The sequence below is a fragment of the Falco punctatus genome (assembly GCF_963210335.1).
Source record: "Falco punctatus genome assembly, chromosome: 1".
NCBI lineage: Eukaryota > Metazoa > Chordata > Aves > Falconiformes > Falconidae > Falco > Falco punctatus.
Window position 1 is genome coordinate 126,893,523 of NC_137580.1, and position 12,970 is coordinate 126,906,492.

The 12,970-nt window shown below is 58.2% G+C and overlaps 1 protein-coding gene across 1 annotated transcript; it reads left to right on the forward strand.

Annotated features, from left to right (window-relative positions):
- Positions 1–696: 696 nt before the first annotated feature.
- On the forward strand, positions 697–5,430 carry CBX4 (chromobox 4). Its single transcript, XM_080398663.1, has 5 exons — positions 697–911; positions 996–1,039; positions 1,846–1,911; positions 2,592–2,658; positions 3,195–5,430. Exons 1-5 carry the CDS (start codon positions 843–845, stop codon positions 4,518–4,520), a joined length of 1,572 nt encoding a protein of 523 aa, XP_080254789.1. The 5' UTR covers positions 697–842; the 3' UTR covers positions 4,521–5,430.
- Positions 5,431–12,970: the final 7,540 nt, after the last annotated feature.

Genomic DNA, 12,970 nt, shown 5'->3' on the forward strand with positions numbered 1-12,970 from the left:
GCGCGGGCCTCAGCCCACTCCCCAAATCCGCTCCAACGAGCAGCGAGTGCGCGGAGCCTCCCGCCCCGGGCTCCCCGCACGACGCCGCCGCTTGCGGCTTCCGGCACCGGGCGAGGGAAACTCGCCGCCACCTGCCCCGGGCCCGCTCCGGCTATCTTGCCACGGGGGGGTCCCCGCCGCCAGTGACCCCGGGCCGGGCTCCCCGCGGCCGCAGGCACCCACCGAGCGGCGCAGCGCCGGCCCAGGCGCGGAGCGAGGGCTCCTCCAGGCCGGGCCCCACGGAAGGAGGCGGCGGGCCCAGGCCGTGCGGGGGGCCGGGGGTTCCGCCGTCCCCCCAGGCAGCCCGCGGCGTAGAGCCGTCCCGTGGGTTCGCCTCCCGGCCCGGGGCACGGCGCGGACACCCCCCACACACCCCCCACGCATCCTACCCCCACGCCTGACCCCCGCGTGTCGCGCACCTGCCCCGCGGGCTCTGCCGCCCCCCGCCGGCCGAGGGGCCCGTGGGGGCCGTGCTGAGTCACACGTGGGGCGGGGGGCAGCGCCCACCCCCACCCCCCCTCCGCGCCGCTCCTGCCCGGCCCCCGCCCGCCCCCTCCCCGCCTCGCTCGCCCCCTCCCCGCGTCGCTCGCCGGCAGGTCTGCGCCAATCCCCCGGCCCCGCCGTTGACGGGCAGCCGGGCCCGGGAGGCACCGCCTCCCTGACGTCTCGCTCCGGGATTTGCACGGGTTGCGGTGCCGCGGCTCAGTGTCTGTCGGGTCGGCGGCGGGAGCTGCCGGAGCCGGAGCCCAGCTCGGCTGCAGCGGCGGGCGCGGACGCCCGGCCCGGCCCCTCCCGGCTGCAGCATGGAGCTGCCGGCGGTGGGCGAGCACGTTTTCGCGGTGGAGAGCATCGAGAAGAAGCGGATCCGAAAGGTGAGGAGGGCGGGGGCGGCGGGGGGCGGCCGGGCGGGCGGCGGGTCCAGCTGACGCCGTGTCTTTGCCTCCCGCGCTCCGCAGGGCAGAGTCGAGTACCTGGTGAAATGGAGGGGATGGTCGCCCAAGTGAGTACCGAGCGGGGATGGGGACGGGGACGGGGCGGCCCGGCGGCGGGGCTGCGCCGCGCTCAGCACCCCGGGAAGGGGCCTCGGCCCGGGCGGCGGGCGGGCGGGCGGCGAGAAGCGGCGGCGGGGCCCGGCGGCGGCGGCGGGAGCCGAGCAGGCGGCGGCTGATGTGCACCAGAAAATGGCTCCTTCCCCCTTTCCCTCCTCGGGAGTCGGGCTCCATATTGCAGAACCGGGGGGGGGGGGGGGGACGGCTGTGGGGAGGGGGAAGGGAAGGGAAGGGGGAATAACCGCAAAAATAACCCGCGCCGCCCCGCAGCCCGCGGCGGGCGGGCGGCCCCCGAGAGCCGCTCGCGGAGGCGGAGGCACCGGCCGCGGAGCGAGGGCGGCCGCTGCGGGCTGCGGAGTATTTGGGGTTTGCATGACAGTGCCGGCGGGGGGGCGGGGGGATCCGCGCCGCTGTTCCGGACTCGGCGGCCGGGCCCCTCCTCCGCGCCGCGGCCGCTTTCCTGGGTCCGGGAAAGGGGATTTGGAAAATTTCATCATGACATGCCTAGAATTCCTCCGGAATAATAACTGCGCTAAATAAACAGTTCCGTCCCCGTGCCGCCCCCCCCGCTCCCTCCTCTCCCCTCCCCGCCCATCCCCCTCCCCCGGGACCCGAGTCCCGGACGCCCGCTCCCAGGCGGGCCCGGTGCTCGGGGCCGGCAAGCGGCCACCGGCGGCGGGGTTCCCCTGCCCGGGACCCCGGCCCCCTTCCCGGCGGGGCCTCGCGGCTGACGGCCGCTCTCCTCCCCTCTCGCAAGATATAACACGTGGGAGCCGGAGGAGAACATCCTGGACCCCCGGCTGCTCATCGCCTTCCAGAACAGGTGAGCGGTGGCGGGAGGGAGGCCGGGAGGGGCGGCGGGCGCCAGCGCCCCGCGCCCGCTTCGGCAATTGCGGATGCGTCACGGAGCCGGGGGCCGCGGCGGGGACGGGCGCGGGACGGGACGGGGCCTGGGGGCGCGGCCCCGGCGGGGCGGGCGGCGCGGGGCCGTGGGGCGACGCCTCCGGTTCAAGGTCCCCCGCGCCGCGCTCCCCCCACGCCGCGCCTTGCGCTCCTGCCTGCCCGGGGATTTGATGCCTGCGAGTGGAGGAGGCGGCGCTGCTGCTGCGCTTGGACGGGCCTTTTATTTTTTTTTATTTTTTTTTTTTCTCTGCCCTTTTTTTTTTCCTGTGCATTTATTTTCTGTAGTATTTTGGCTCAAACTGTAAACTTCAGCCCCTCGCTGCAGCAGGGAGAGGCGGGAGTGGGGAAGTCGCCTTGCCAGGTGTCTGCTGCCTCAGCATGTCAGCTGTGCCCCTGTCCCGCTGCCTCCTGCGGGACCCCCAGCCTGCGGCTCTGCACCCTGGCTCCCCTCCTGCCACCCCCTCGCACCAGCTCGCTGCACCCATGTAGGGTCGTTGGCACCGCAGGAGCCGCCATGCATGTATGGGGTGCAGGGAGGGGGGCACCCCAGGGGTCTGTGTGCCACCACTCAGGCCTTGCCATGACTCTCTGTTCCCACAGGGAGCGGCAGGAGCAGCTGATGGGATACCGCAAGCGGGGGCCCAAGCCGAAGCCACTGGTCGTGCAGGTAAATGTGTGGTGGAGCTGAGCCCCACAGCACCCGGGCAGCCTGTTTGCAGCAAAGCCCCGTCCCCAGGGAGCCGCTTTCAGCAGGTTTCATCATGCTGAGGAGTTGTGTGCAGCCTGGGCGCTTGGCAGTGCCCCGGGGACCCCCAGGCCCCAGCACCGAGCTCATCAGGCCATCCCAGCCCCCCGTCCCTCCGGGCTGCGGGGCAGACCTGCTGCACCCGAAGCCAGGTGGCATTAGCCCACTGCTCGCAGGCTCAGCAGCAGCAGTCCTGCTTGGCCCCTGTTCCCAGACAGCTGATTGAAGGGTGCTTTTCTTCTTTTCATTGCTTCATTAATCTGGAGCAATGCACAGCCTGTAAGTTGGAGTGGGCTGGGGCTGCCTGCTCGAGGAGACACGGCACCCCGCAATGCAGCGTCCTGTAACAAGAGCTGCTGGAGGGACGGGGGTTTCACCGGAGCCTTCGGCACCTGCCGGGGCACCAACACCTTGCTCTCCAGCCCCAGCTGACTGCGGCCCCTGGCTTTGTGTTGCAGCTTCCCTCCTTTGCCCGCCGCTCGAACATCCTCACGGGGCTGCAGGACCCCGCTGTGGACAACAGGCCGAAGCTGGATCTCGGCTCCTCTGGCAAGAGCCAGCAGCACCAGTATGAACTCAACAGCAAGAAACACCACCAGTACCAGCCCAACGGCAAGGAGAGTGGCATGAAGCACCAGTCCCACAGCAAAGGGAAGTATTATTACCAGCTGAACAGCAAGAAGCACCACCACTACCAGCCAGACCCCAAGATGTATGAGCCCCACTACCAGCCCAGCAGCAAGGAGCCACAGAGCCAGGCCTGCTTGGACAGTAACAAGAGCCCCCTGGTCACCCACCCGGACAAGTGGTCTCATGGCCCGGCCAAAAATCTGCTGAGCCCAGTCAAGAACCTCACTACGGAGAGCAAGAACGGGGCTGAGAAGAACCTGTCCAGTGGTACCGGGCCTCCCCCCCGGGACAGGGTGACCAGCAACGGCCTCGGGGGCAAGATGAAGATCGTCAAGAACAAAAACAAGAACGGGCGCATTGTGATTGTCATGAGCAAGTACATGGAGAACGGCATGCAGGCGGTGAAGATCAAGTCCGGGGAGCCTCCCCGGAAGCGAACTGCAGAGGAGAGGACTCCTAAGAAGGGTGGGGAGGAGAAGCTGGAGGCTTGGAGGAAGCCGGGGGAGGAGAGGGTGGTGGGCAGCAACGCCCTGAGCAAAGCAGAGGGCGAGAGCCGGCAGCCCCCCGCAGAGCTCAAGGAAAGTCCCCAAAAGACTCCACTGGCCAAGGAGCTGCCCCTCCCTCCAACAGAGCAGCCCCTGCAGCTCACCACCAAGCCAGACCTCGTGCCCTGGTCCTTGAGTCCCGTCTGTGAGCACAGCCCTTCCTCCATGGGACTGAACCTCTCCAGCCCCAGCTCACGCAAGCGCTGCCTGTCGGAGCCGCACACGGAGCAGGAGCCAGGCAAGAAGCGCCTGACCTCCCGCAGCATCAGTGCCCCCACCTGCCTCAGCCCCCCGGCCCCAGAGCGGCCGGAGCCCCCCACCCAGCCGGAGGTCATCCTGCTGGATTCGGACCTGGACGAGCCCATAGACTTGCGCTGCGTGAAGCCGCGGGCGGAGGGTGAGCTGGCCCTGGTGCAGGTGAAGCCGGAGGTGCTGCCGGCACCAGCTGAGAAACCGGCCGCGAAACCTCCACAGCCCCAGGAGGCCACGGAGGAGGAGGAGGAGGCCGAGTCCCTGCAGGAATTCAAGCCCTTCTTTGGGAATATAATTATCACAGATGTGACCGCAAACTGCCTGACCGTGACCTTCAAGGAGTATGTGACGGTGTGAGGTGGGATGGTGGCTGCTCCCCATGGGAGCTGCCTGCCCGTCCCGGGGCCACTGGCCCCACAGCCTCCCTCTAAGGTACTGGTGCCCTCCCTGGAGCCTGTGTGCCCCCTGTCTGCACCACAGCAGCCAAACCCGCCACCTCCACCGAGGGGATGCCAGGACAGGGCTGGGCACGGTGGCCATCCCTGCCACATGGGGTGTCCTCACTACCGCTCCCGCCCTGCGGTCGTGGGCTGCCCCAGAACCTGCGGGCACCGGGACACCGAAGATGGGGCCTGCCAGTTACTCAGAGTTATAGTATTATATTTTAACAGTGCTAACTTGTCAAGTGATTCTTGCTCCCGTTTGTACGTGGTGTTATTGAAATGTATTGTTTGAGCTGAAAGCTGGTCGCTCTCTGGCCACGCTAATATATTTATTTGTAGGTATTTATATAATGAAATATAAAGCCTAGATTTATGGAGTCCCTAGATCACCTTATAAACTATATCAAAACAAATATTTTCTGTTCTCCTTTTTAACCATTCAGCATTTGTTAGTCTCGTCCTCTTGCCCTCCTTACAACCCGCAGGACCATTCCCGGTATATATTTTTTGATACTGTACACATGTGGTGTTTCTATGTGCAAAAAAAAAATCGTTATCTAAACAAGCTATTATAGAAATTGCTGCTATTAGAAATGTCTAAACTATAAGCTTCCAATTATTAATTGCTTGAATGTAAATATTAAATGGAGATGTTGAAAGTGCATTTGATGTTCTGCAGCTAGTGTAGATCGGATTGCAAAGCCCAGCTGCTGGGAGGTGGAGCGCAAGCTGCCAGCGGCGCTTCCTGGTCTGAGGGCTGTGTCATGGGGGAAGAAATGTATCATGCAATCATTGCAAAGGACTATAAACCTTTACAAAAACTACCGGGATTTGGAGTGCGTTTGTTACTGCCTACGGATGGCGCAGAAGGCATCCCTGCACAGGCAGGCTGTGGCTGGGGTGCCCCAGAGCAGGTACTTGCAGGTTAAAATCTGCTCCGAGATGCAGCATATGACATCAAGTTCTGACTTTTCCCTTTGGGTGAGAGTGTACTGCTGCCCGCCATGTGTCAGGGCGCCCTGTTTTCTCCTGGTGCCACCCCGGTGGGCAGCAAGGCTGTAGGGGCCAGTGGTTCAGTGTTTCCCTGCAGTGCCAAGGCAGGGCTGGGTTTCTCCGGAGCGAAACAGGCTGCGTGAGGTCTGTGGTGAGAAAGCTGGAAGGCTTCTGGGAATGTGGCTGCAGTGGATGGGCAATGGCTGCCTCTCATCCTGATGCTGCCCCCCCAGTGGTGTTATCCCCAGCACTGGGCAGGATCGCTGTTAAATGAGATGTTGAACTTCTCCAGAAAGGAGGATGGTCCAAATTCATCAAAAAAAAGCCTGCAGATGTCTCTGAACTAGGTTAATAATTGCTAGAGTCCACTGAAAATACAGTGCAGGGCTAATTCTTTACAAAATGGCTCACGCAACAGTAGCAGCCTAGCGGCAAGTCCGTGGAGTCCACCTGCATGTGGCTGAGGTACCGTGCTCTGTCCCCGCTTCCCCGGGATCCTCTGTAACATTCCCAAGCAGAGCCAAGTGTTACAATACAGTAACTGCCCCTGAACCTCACGCTTGCCAAACTGGCTCAGTTGCCAGCCTTTTTTGTGTTGGGCTTTTGCTTGATTTCTCTTCCAGAAAAGATCTTAGTTGAAATACTGTTGTTGGTGGCACATTAATGTGCATGGGCAAGAGCTTCAAGCTTGTGAGAAGCAGAGTTAATTGGTTTGGGTGAGGTGGACCCTGTGGTTATACTGGAGCTACCTGAAGACATGGGTGAGTTGCCCCAGCTGTGTGTGAGTCCAGGGGGTGGGGAGCACCCTGTGGGCTCTGTGCCTGGGTGCTGCTGTGGCATGGCATCTATCTGTCTGGGTGTGTGGCAGTGCTATTCCCAAAGCAAAAATAAGCCCCTCCATCTAGTGCTGCCCGCTTCTGGGCCACCTAGTTATCCCAGACTTCATTTTATGTAAATAAATTTCAAAAGTCAGCTTGGCAACTGTTCCTTTGTAAATCCTGAGGATTTATGTGGCATCCACAGAAAGGTGGGGCAGCATCCAGCTAGGTCTCATCTGCTGGGGCTTGTTTGCAGCGGATGAGCTGGGTCAGCCCAAGCCTTGCCTACAGATGTTCCTGTGCCAGAGCCAGAGCGCTTTTCTAAGGCAGGTTGGGATAAATCAAAGGAAACGCAACCACTGAAAGTGTGGATGCTATTTTCTCAGCTGGGGCAGCTGTGGAGGCTTGTATCCAAGTGGAACAATCCCAACTGCAGACACCACTGTCGCAGATGTTGGTTTTGGTCTGGTGTAGCTCAGGTCTGCTACTCGGTGTGCTCATGTGGTAGTGGGAATGGCTTCTGGGAGCTTCCAGCTGAAAGATGGCTCCATCCCAGATACCTGGTTAAAGTTGTTAGTGTGGGCAAGGACAATACCAACAGCTCCGTTATCTCTTGTTTCAGCTGATGCTCCAAAGTCAGTGGAAACTTCTGCAATATGTGTAGCGCCTGTGATTTTCACCTGCTTGTATGGAGACCTCAAACTCTGATTGTATGTGCATGGAGAGCAAGCGGAAATAGGTGAACTCAATCAACATTTTCCCTGTGAGCTGTGCTGAATCTTAAGAGGATTTTAATCAACGCTACATGTCGCTGGGGCCATGTGAGTGACGGGCAGAGGCAGCGGTGGTGAAGGGTGCTGAAGAGCTGATGTCAGGGAAGGAACCTGTGGGCTGTGCAGGTGAACCCCAGCCCATGCCAGGGGGATGCCCAGGGATGGTTTGGTGGGAAGCATTTCCCTGCCATCCCAGGCGTAGCTGGCAGAGCAGACAATCAGAAATTATGCATTTCCCTTGATTAATTAAGCTAATGGTTATCTGAAAACAAAAATGGCATGGAAGAGGAGACGCATGCTCAGAATGCAAAATGTGATTTATGAAAGGGGAAGTGCCGCTCGACAGACAGCAGCAGGAGCCAGTCCAGGAGCGGGGCTGGTCAGATGGGCTTGCTCTGGGGCAGGGTGGCTGCAAAAGGAGAACTTTTTCCTTAGGCAGGCAAAGGTAGATGAAACCAACAGGGATTCTCACAAATAGTAGGATGTGTCTATTTAGATGTGGGCTTGCAGGCTCCTGGCCAAAGCCTGAGCATCACTGCTGCTGTCGTGAGCTGGCTCGGCAGCTTCCTTCTCTAGTCTGTAGGTGGGTGAGACTCTTGGCAATTAATAACTGGTTGCAGGTTTACAGTTAGCTTAGCTCGTTAACATTTTTGAAAATTGATTGTATTGTGTTGCCAGTTTTTAGGGAAACAATGTTCCTCTGAGTGTGTGCTTTCTGCGCCCACCGCCGCTCCATGAGCCGTGGAAGCACCTAAAACATTGTCTTTGCTGGCAGTAGCTGTGGTTTGTTTGAGGCACCATTTCCCGGAAACCACATAGCCAGATATTTCTTAGTTTAATAGTTTGATCATGTTTATCACAACTCCAGCAGCTTCCTGTGCAGTGAAAGGTGCGATAAGTAGTCACTGGTTTAAAAGATACACCCTCCCCTTGCTTTGTGCCAATTGGCTGGGAAAGATTAAGTGTTTAGGATATGAATTACTTACTCATACCACTCTCTTTCCGTATTAAGTGCATCAAACCTAAATGCCTGTTACTGAGCAAATTAATGTGAAGTCCGCTATGACTTACAATGGATATCAAAGTGATCCAGGACGAGATGGAGCGTCACCGTGCTCCATTAGGAAGACTGGTGTGCACTGTATTTAATGTATTTCCCAGGAATGCGTTAACCTCTGCTTGGTTTGGATTTATTCCAGACAAACATTTGCTGATTTAAAAAGAGAATCTGTGTTCATATTTCAGCTCTTCTGAAAGGGTATGATGCATCCATCTATATACATGGTTGTGCTGAGAGGAGGGACAGCAAATTTGTGCTGTAAAGCTGCTTTCAGGTTCTCCCCTCCCCAGACACAGTGGTTCCAGTGCCCACACTGGTGCTTGGGTGGAATCCAGCCACCAGCCCTCCCTTCACTGAGCTCCATCACCATCGATTGCCATGGCACTGTGTAGTTTCAGCAGATGTGGTGTGATTCCACAGGAGGTGACAGAAACTCCGTCCCCAGGGGATGGCCATGGGGCAGTTGGCAGGGTGGGCCCTGGGGCTCAGTAGAAGAGGTTGCATCTCTGGGGTGAGGATGCTGTTAAGGAGAAGGATGTTAAATACACGGAGCTGATGGGTTTTAATCAGAACAAGAAACAGCCTCATGGGGACTGGGAGACTTCCAGGTCCAGACTGGGAAGGGGGGAGGAGCTCCTCCCTGGAGAAGGGCAGGAGGCGTAAGTGGCTGTACGCAGTGGGAAGCAGTGGATTTCCCACACAGTTGGGGCACTCAGTGCTTTTGCTCATGTGTGGGTGGGGGGCAGCTCCTCCAGGCAGTCATTGCATGCATTTCGTGATGGCTTTCCTTTATTTTTCCCATTCTTTTCTCATTTCACTATGCAATGTCAGGAGCTGACTGTGTCACTTTGCTGAATGCGGTGGCCTCAGCATCTCTCCCCCGTTGGAGAACCCAGCAACAAGGTAAAGCATTCATGGTCATGTTGCTGGGGGGGAAGCCCACTGTTCAGGCTGCATTTTTCCCAGCCCATCCCTTGGAGCACAGTGAGAGCTGTACAGCTCGGCCGTGCATGTGTTTGCCGCTATAAACCATTTTAACTAAAACTGCATCCAACAGGACTGGTCCAGCAGCAGAGGCCTGCCACCAAAGCTTTTCTGCTGGCTTTTTGGTGGAGCTGGTGTCCCTCTACCTCGGAAAGCAGCTGCAGTAGGGTGAGACCAATGTGCGGTAGCCCACCCCCCCACCCCCCCAAACCAGGGCAGCTGGGCTAGGGGGCCAGCGAGGGGGCTTCCTCCAGTTCTGCCCCATCTCCGAGCCCACTCACCTCCCCCATCCCACAGAGCTGCCTCTGGTTTGAAGTTTGAAGAAAATGCCTGGCTCTAGGAAATCCTCCCTCTCCTCTACAGATAAGATCATTTGGATTCAGCCCAGATTCATGTGAGATCTGTGTTGGGAGGAGACGACCGCAAGGACACTGCTCTGTTTACGTTTGCACCAGAAGAGGAAAAAGGCTCCATAGTGCCAGGCACAGCCCAAACCATCTCCACACACTACCAGAACCTCGGTGAGCGGCTGCAGGGGTTCCCTGTGCCCAGGAAAGCTCCTGCCTGCACCCTGAGCTGGGGAGAATCCCAATAAAGGCAAAATGAAGCAGTTCACGTGTTCACGAGGTGGCTGCCACCAGCCATGTCTGACGGAAACGCAGCTCTGCAGCATAGCCCAGCCTTGGGCAGCATCAGTGTGGCAAGGAAGACCAACTGTGTGAGCAAGGTGCTGGATGGAGGAGATGAGGGCTCAGGTCCTGGGCCCCCCTCACTGTGCTCCCAGGGAGGGACCCCCTGATCGCTGCAGGGAGTGACAGGGAACGGATGATGTGGGAGAGGGGCCGTGGTGGCTGCAGCCAGGTGCTGTGCTGGGAGGGACTGGAAGGGAGGAGGGTCCCTGGTGGTGTAGCTGCTTGTCGGAGTCATCCCTGGGCCTGTGCTGGCATGTGGAGTCTCATGGACACTGGAAGGGTATTACTGTGTGGCAGACCTTTGGGTGCAAATGCGAGAGAAATGAGGGTCTCTGTAACAACGACAGTTCGGGGCCGGCACTGGCAAGGGCTGAGGGCGGCCAGGGTCTCCTGCCCTCGAGCTGGGACCTGCCAGTGCCTCCCATCGCAGGGCAAGATCCCAGGCTCACCCGGGAGCAATTTGCTGGCACCTACTGAAGTCGTTTCTCAGAGGGAGCCGTCAGTTCAGCTGACACCTTGATGTAGTTTAAAGCAAACTGCAAACATGAAGATTTATTTTTATCGAACGAGCAGGCATATAAAACACACTGTGTAATGCAGCGCAGCCTAGTAGGAAGCACCCTGAATCCCAGGAGTCATGACTTCGGCGTGGCCATCCCTGGCTGACCCTGCTGAGAGCGGGCCCATGGGGTTTAAGGGTGGAGAGAGAAGGAAACTGAATCATCAACTGCCAGATCCTCCAGCATCTCCATCAAATACCAGGACCCTTATGCAAGGGATGGCACTGGCACCAGTTGGGATGACAGATCCTGACCCAGCAAAGCTGCCAAGGCAGAGCTCCACTAGTGTGACAGGCTCTCTGTCCCAGGGAGGTACTGGGAAGCGGGGTATGGCTGCATTCCCATTTTCCAAACAGTTTCTACATTGCCATGGCCCAAGTGTGGACACAGTTTCTGGGATATAGGCGTGCTTCAGTCAGAAGTGCTTAGTTGGAAGTGAGAAAGGGAATAACCTAAACCTTTAGGAGATACTGCTGCTGTGCTGTAGCCGGCAGGGCAAAGAAGTCCTACAAAGTAAGTTAAAACGGGTTAGATATTATCACAAGATGCATTAGCAGGCAGCCTGAACGGAGAGTCTGAGCTGATGGAAGCTTTAGCAAATGCATATGTAATGTTGGATATAAAGACTGGGCTGAGCAAAAAATTCTTGTTGTGCCAATGTAAAGCCACATCTCCTGGTCTCCTGGGAAGCCACTGGACACTCAAGTCTTCTGCAGTGGGGATGAGCCTGGGATGTACAGCACGAGGAGTGGTGGTGTTGGGTAACAGCTGTGAAATGAGCTTCCAGAAGGAACAACCTGCCCCCGCCTGGGGCTGCTTCCAGAGAAGAGCCCTGGGTCGCTGGGGTTGCCCCTTTCCCCCTCGCTGATGCCCCCGTGGGAACTGTGCTGCGCTCATTCGTGAAGCACAAGAATAGGAAAACCAGGATGACTCAAACTTCAAAAGTTACCTCTGGGCTGAAGCTAAAGATGGAAAACTGCAGCCCACGAGCTGTTCCAAGAGCAGCAGAGGGCAGGGTGGAAATTCAGACTCCGGGTTTCCCCGCGGCCCGGTGCTGAGGGTGGCCGTGTGCGCGCGGGGCAGCCCCGGCTCCTGGAGGGCCCAGCCAGGGTGATGCTCCGTGGGGCCATGTCATGCCGCGTGGGCAGTGCCACCCAGCCCCGAGGCAGGATCTGCCCCCAGCCACCTCGGAGGGCAAGAAGCTGGCCCCGGGGGGGAGGGAGGAGCGGTGCTGCCCTCCGCGGGGAGGGGGGCCGAGCCTGCGGGCTAAAATGGCCACGCTCGGCTGCAGGCGTGGGCTCTGCCATGCGGCAAGGGTTAACCCCAGCAGGCATGCTGGGAAAGGGGCAGGCAGAACTGCACCGGGAGAACCGGGGCGGCGGGCGGCGGGCAGCGCTCCCCGGCCCGCCCCGGCGCTGGGGGGAGCGGCGAGGAAAGCTGGAAAATGCCCTTTGTGTAAGCCTGGACAGCGTGATCTCAGATAGATGGGGCGGGGGGGATTGCGTTTGGGTTTTGGTTGGGTTGTTTTGTTTGTTTGTTTTTTTTTTTTTTCCTTCTTGGCACTGAATTTGTGGGTCTCGGCGCTGGCGTCTCTCCATCTCCTGCTTCCCGAGGGGAGGACGCCCGTTCCCACGACTGGTGCCGCAGAGGGGGATGCACTCCACAAGTCACTGCTGGTGGAGCTGCTCAAAGCTCACAGTCACAAGGACCTGAGAAAGGAAATATTTTCTATTTTAGCTTAAAAAAAAAAAAAAAAAAAAAAAAAAAAAAAAAGAGCGTCGGGTTCTTTTAAATACCAAACACAAGCTTGGGAGAGGGAAGGTTTGTTCGGTATCGGGGAGGGACCGGAGCATCTCAAAGCACAAAATAAATGGTAATTTTCACATAGGCTAGTAAACGTTATTTTCACATATGTTAGTAATTCCACATGGCTTGAAAAATGAAGGATGCAACGTTGTCCCTGAATGTACCCATCCATTTTGCAGTGCGGTGCAAGCCAGGCTGTCATTTTAACATCAGGAATGTATTTTACAGCCGCTGCCCACTGCGCGCATTGGGTCCGGCCGTGACACTATCCTTCCTCCGCCTGTGTCCTTCTGGCACATGAAGTCACCGGCAACAGATAAAACAGGGACATTCATCGTGGGTTCTGCAGAGAAGACGATGTGGCGCTTAGACACCAGAGGTGCCTCAGCTCTCCCCGGCTGGCTGGTGGAATGAGATGTCTTATCTTGAGTTTAACGGCTCAACCTGACCCTGAGCCATTTTTAACCAGGGGTGGGAAGAGCCCTCCCTGGTCGTCCCTCTTCGCTTTGAAAAATTCTTCAGTCACTGCACGGTATCTGCTTTCCTGATGGTTTTAATTTCTGTACCCCTGCAACCTGAAGCAGACCCACTTTCTCAGTGTTTGATGCTCTGCTTCTTGAAGATGCTTTAACTCTCGGGACTCAGAAATAACTCCTAGCAAACGCAGCGCAGAGAGAC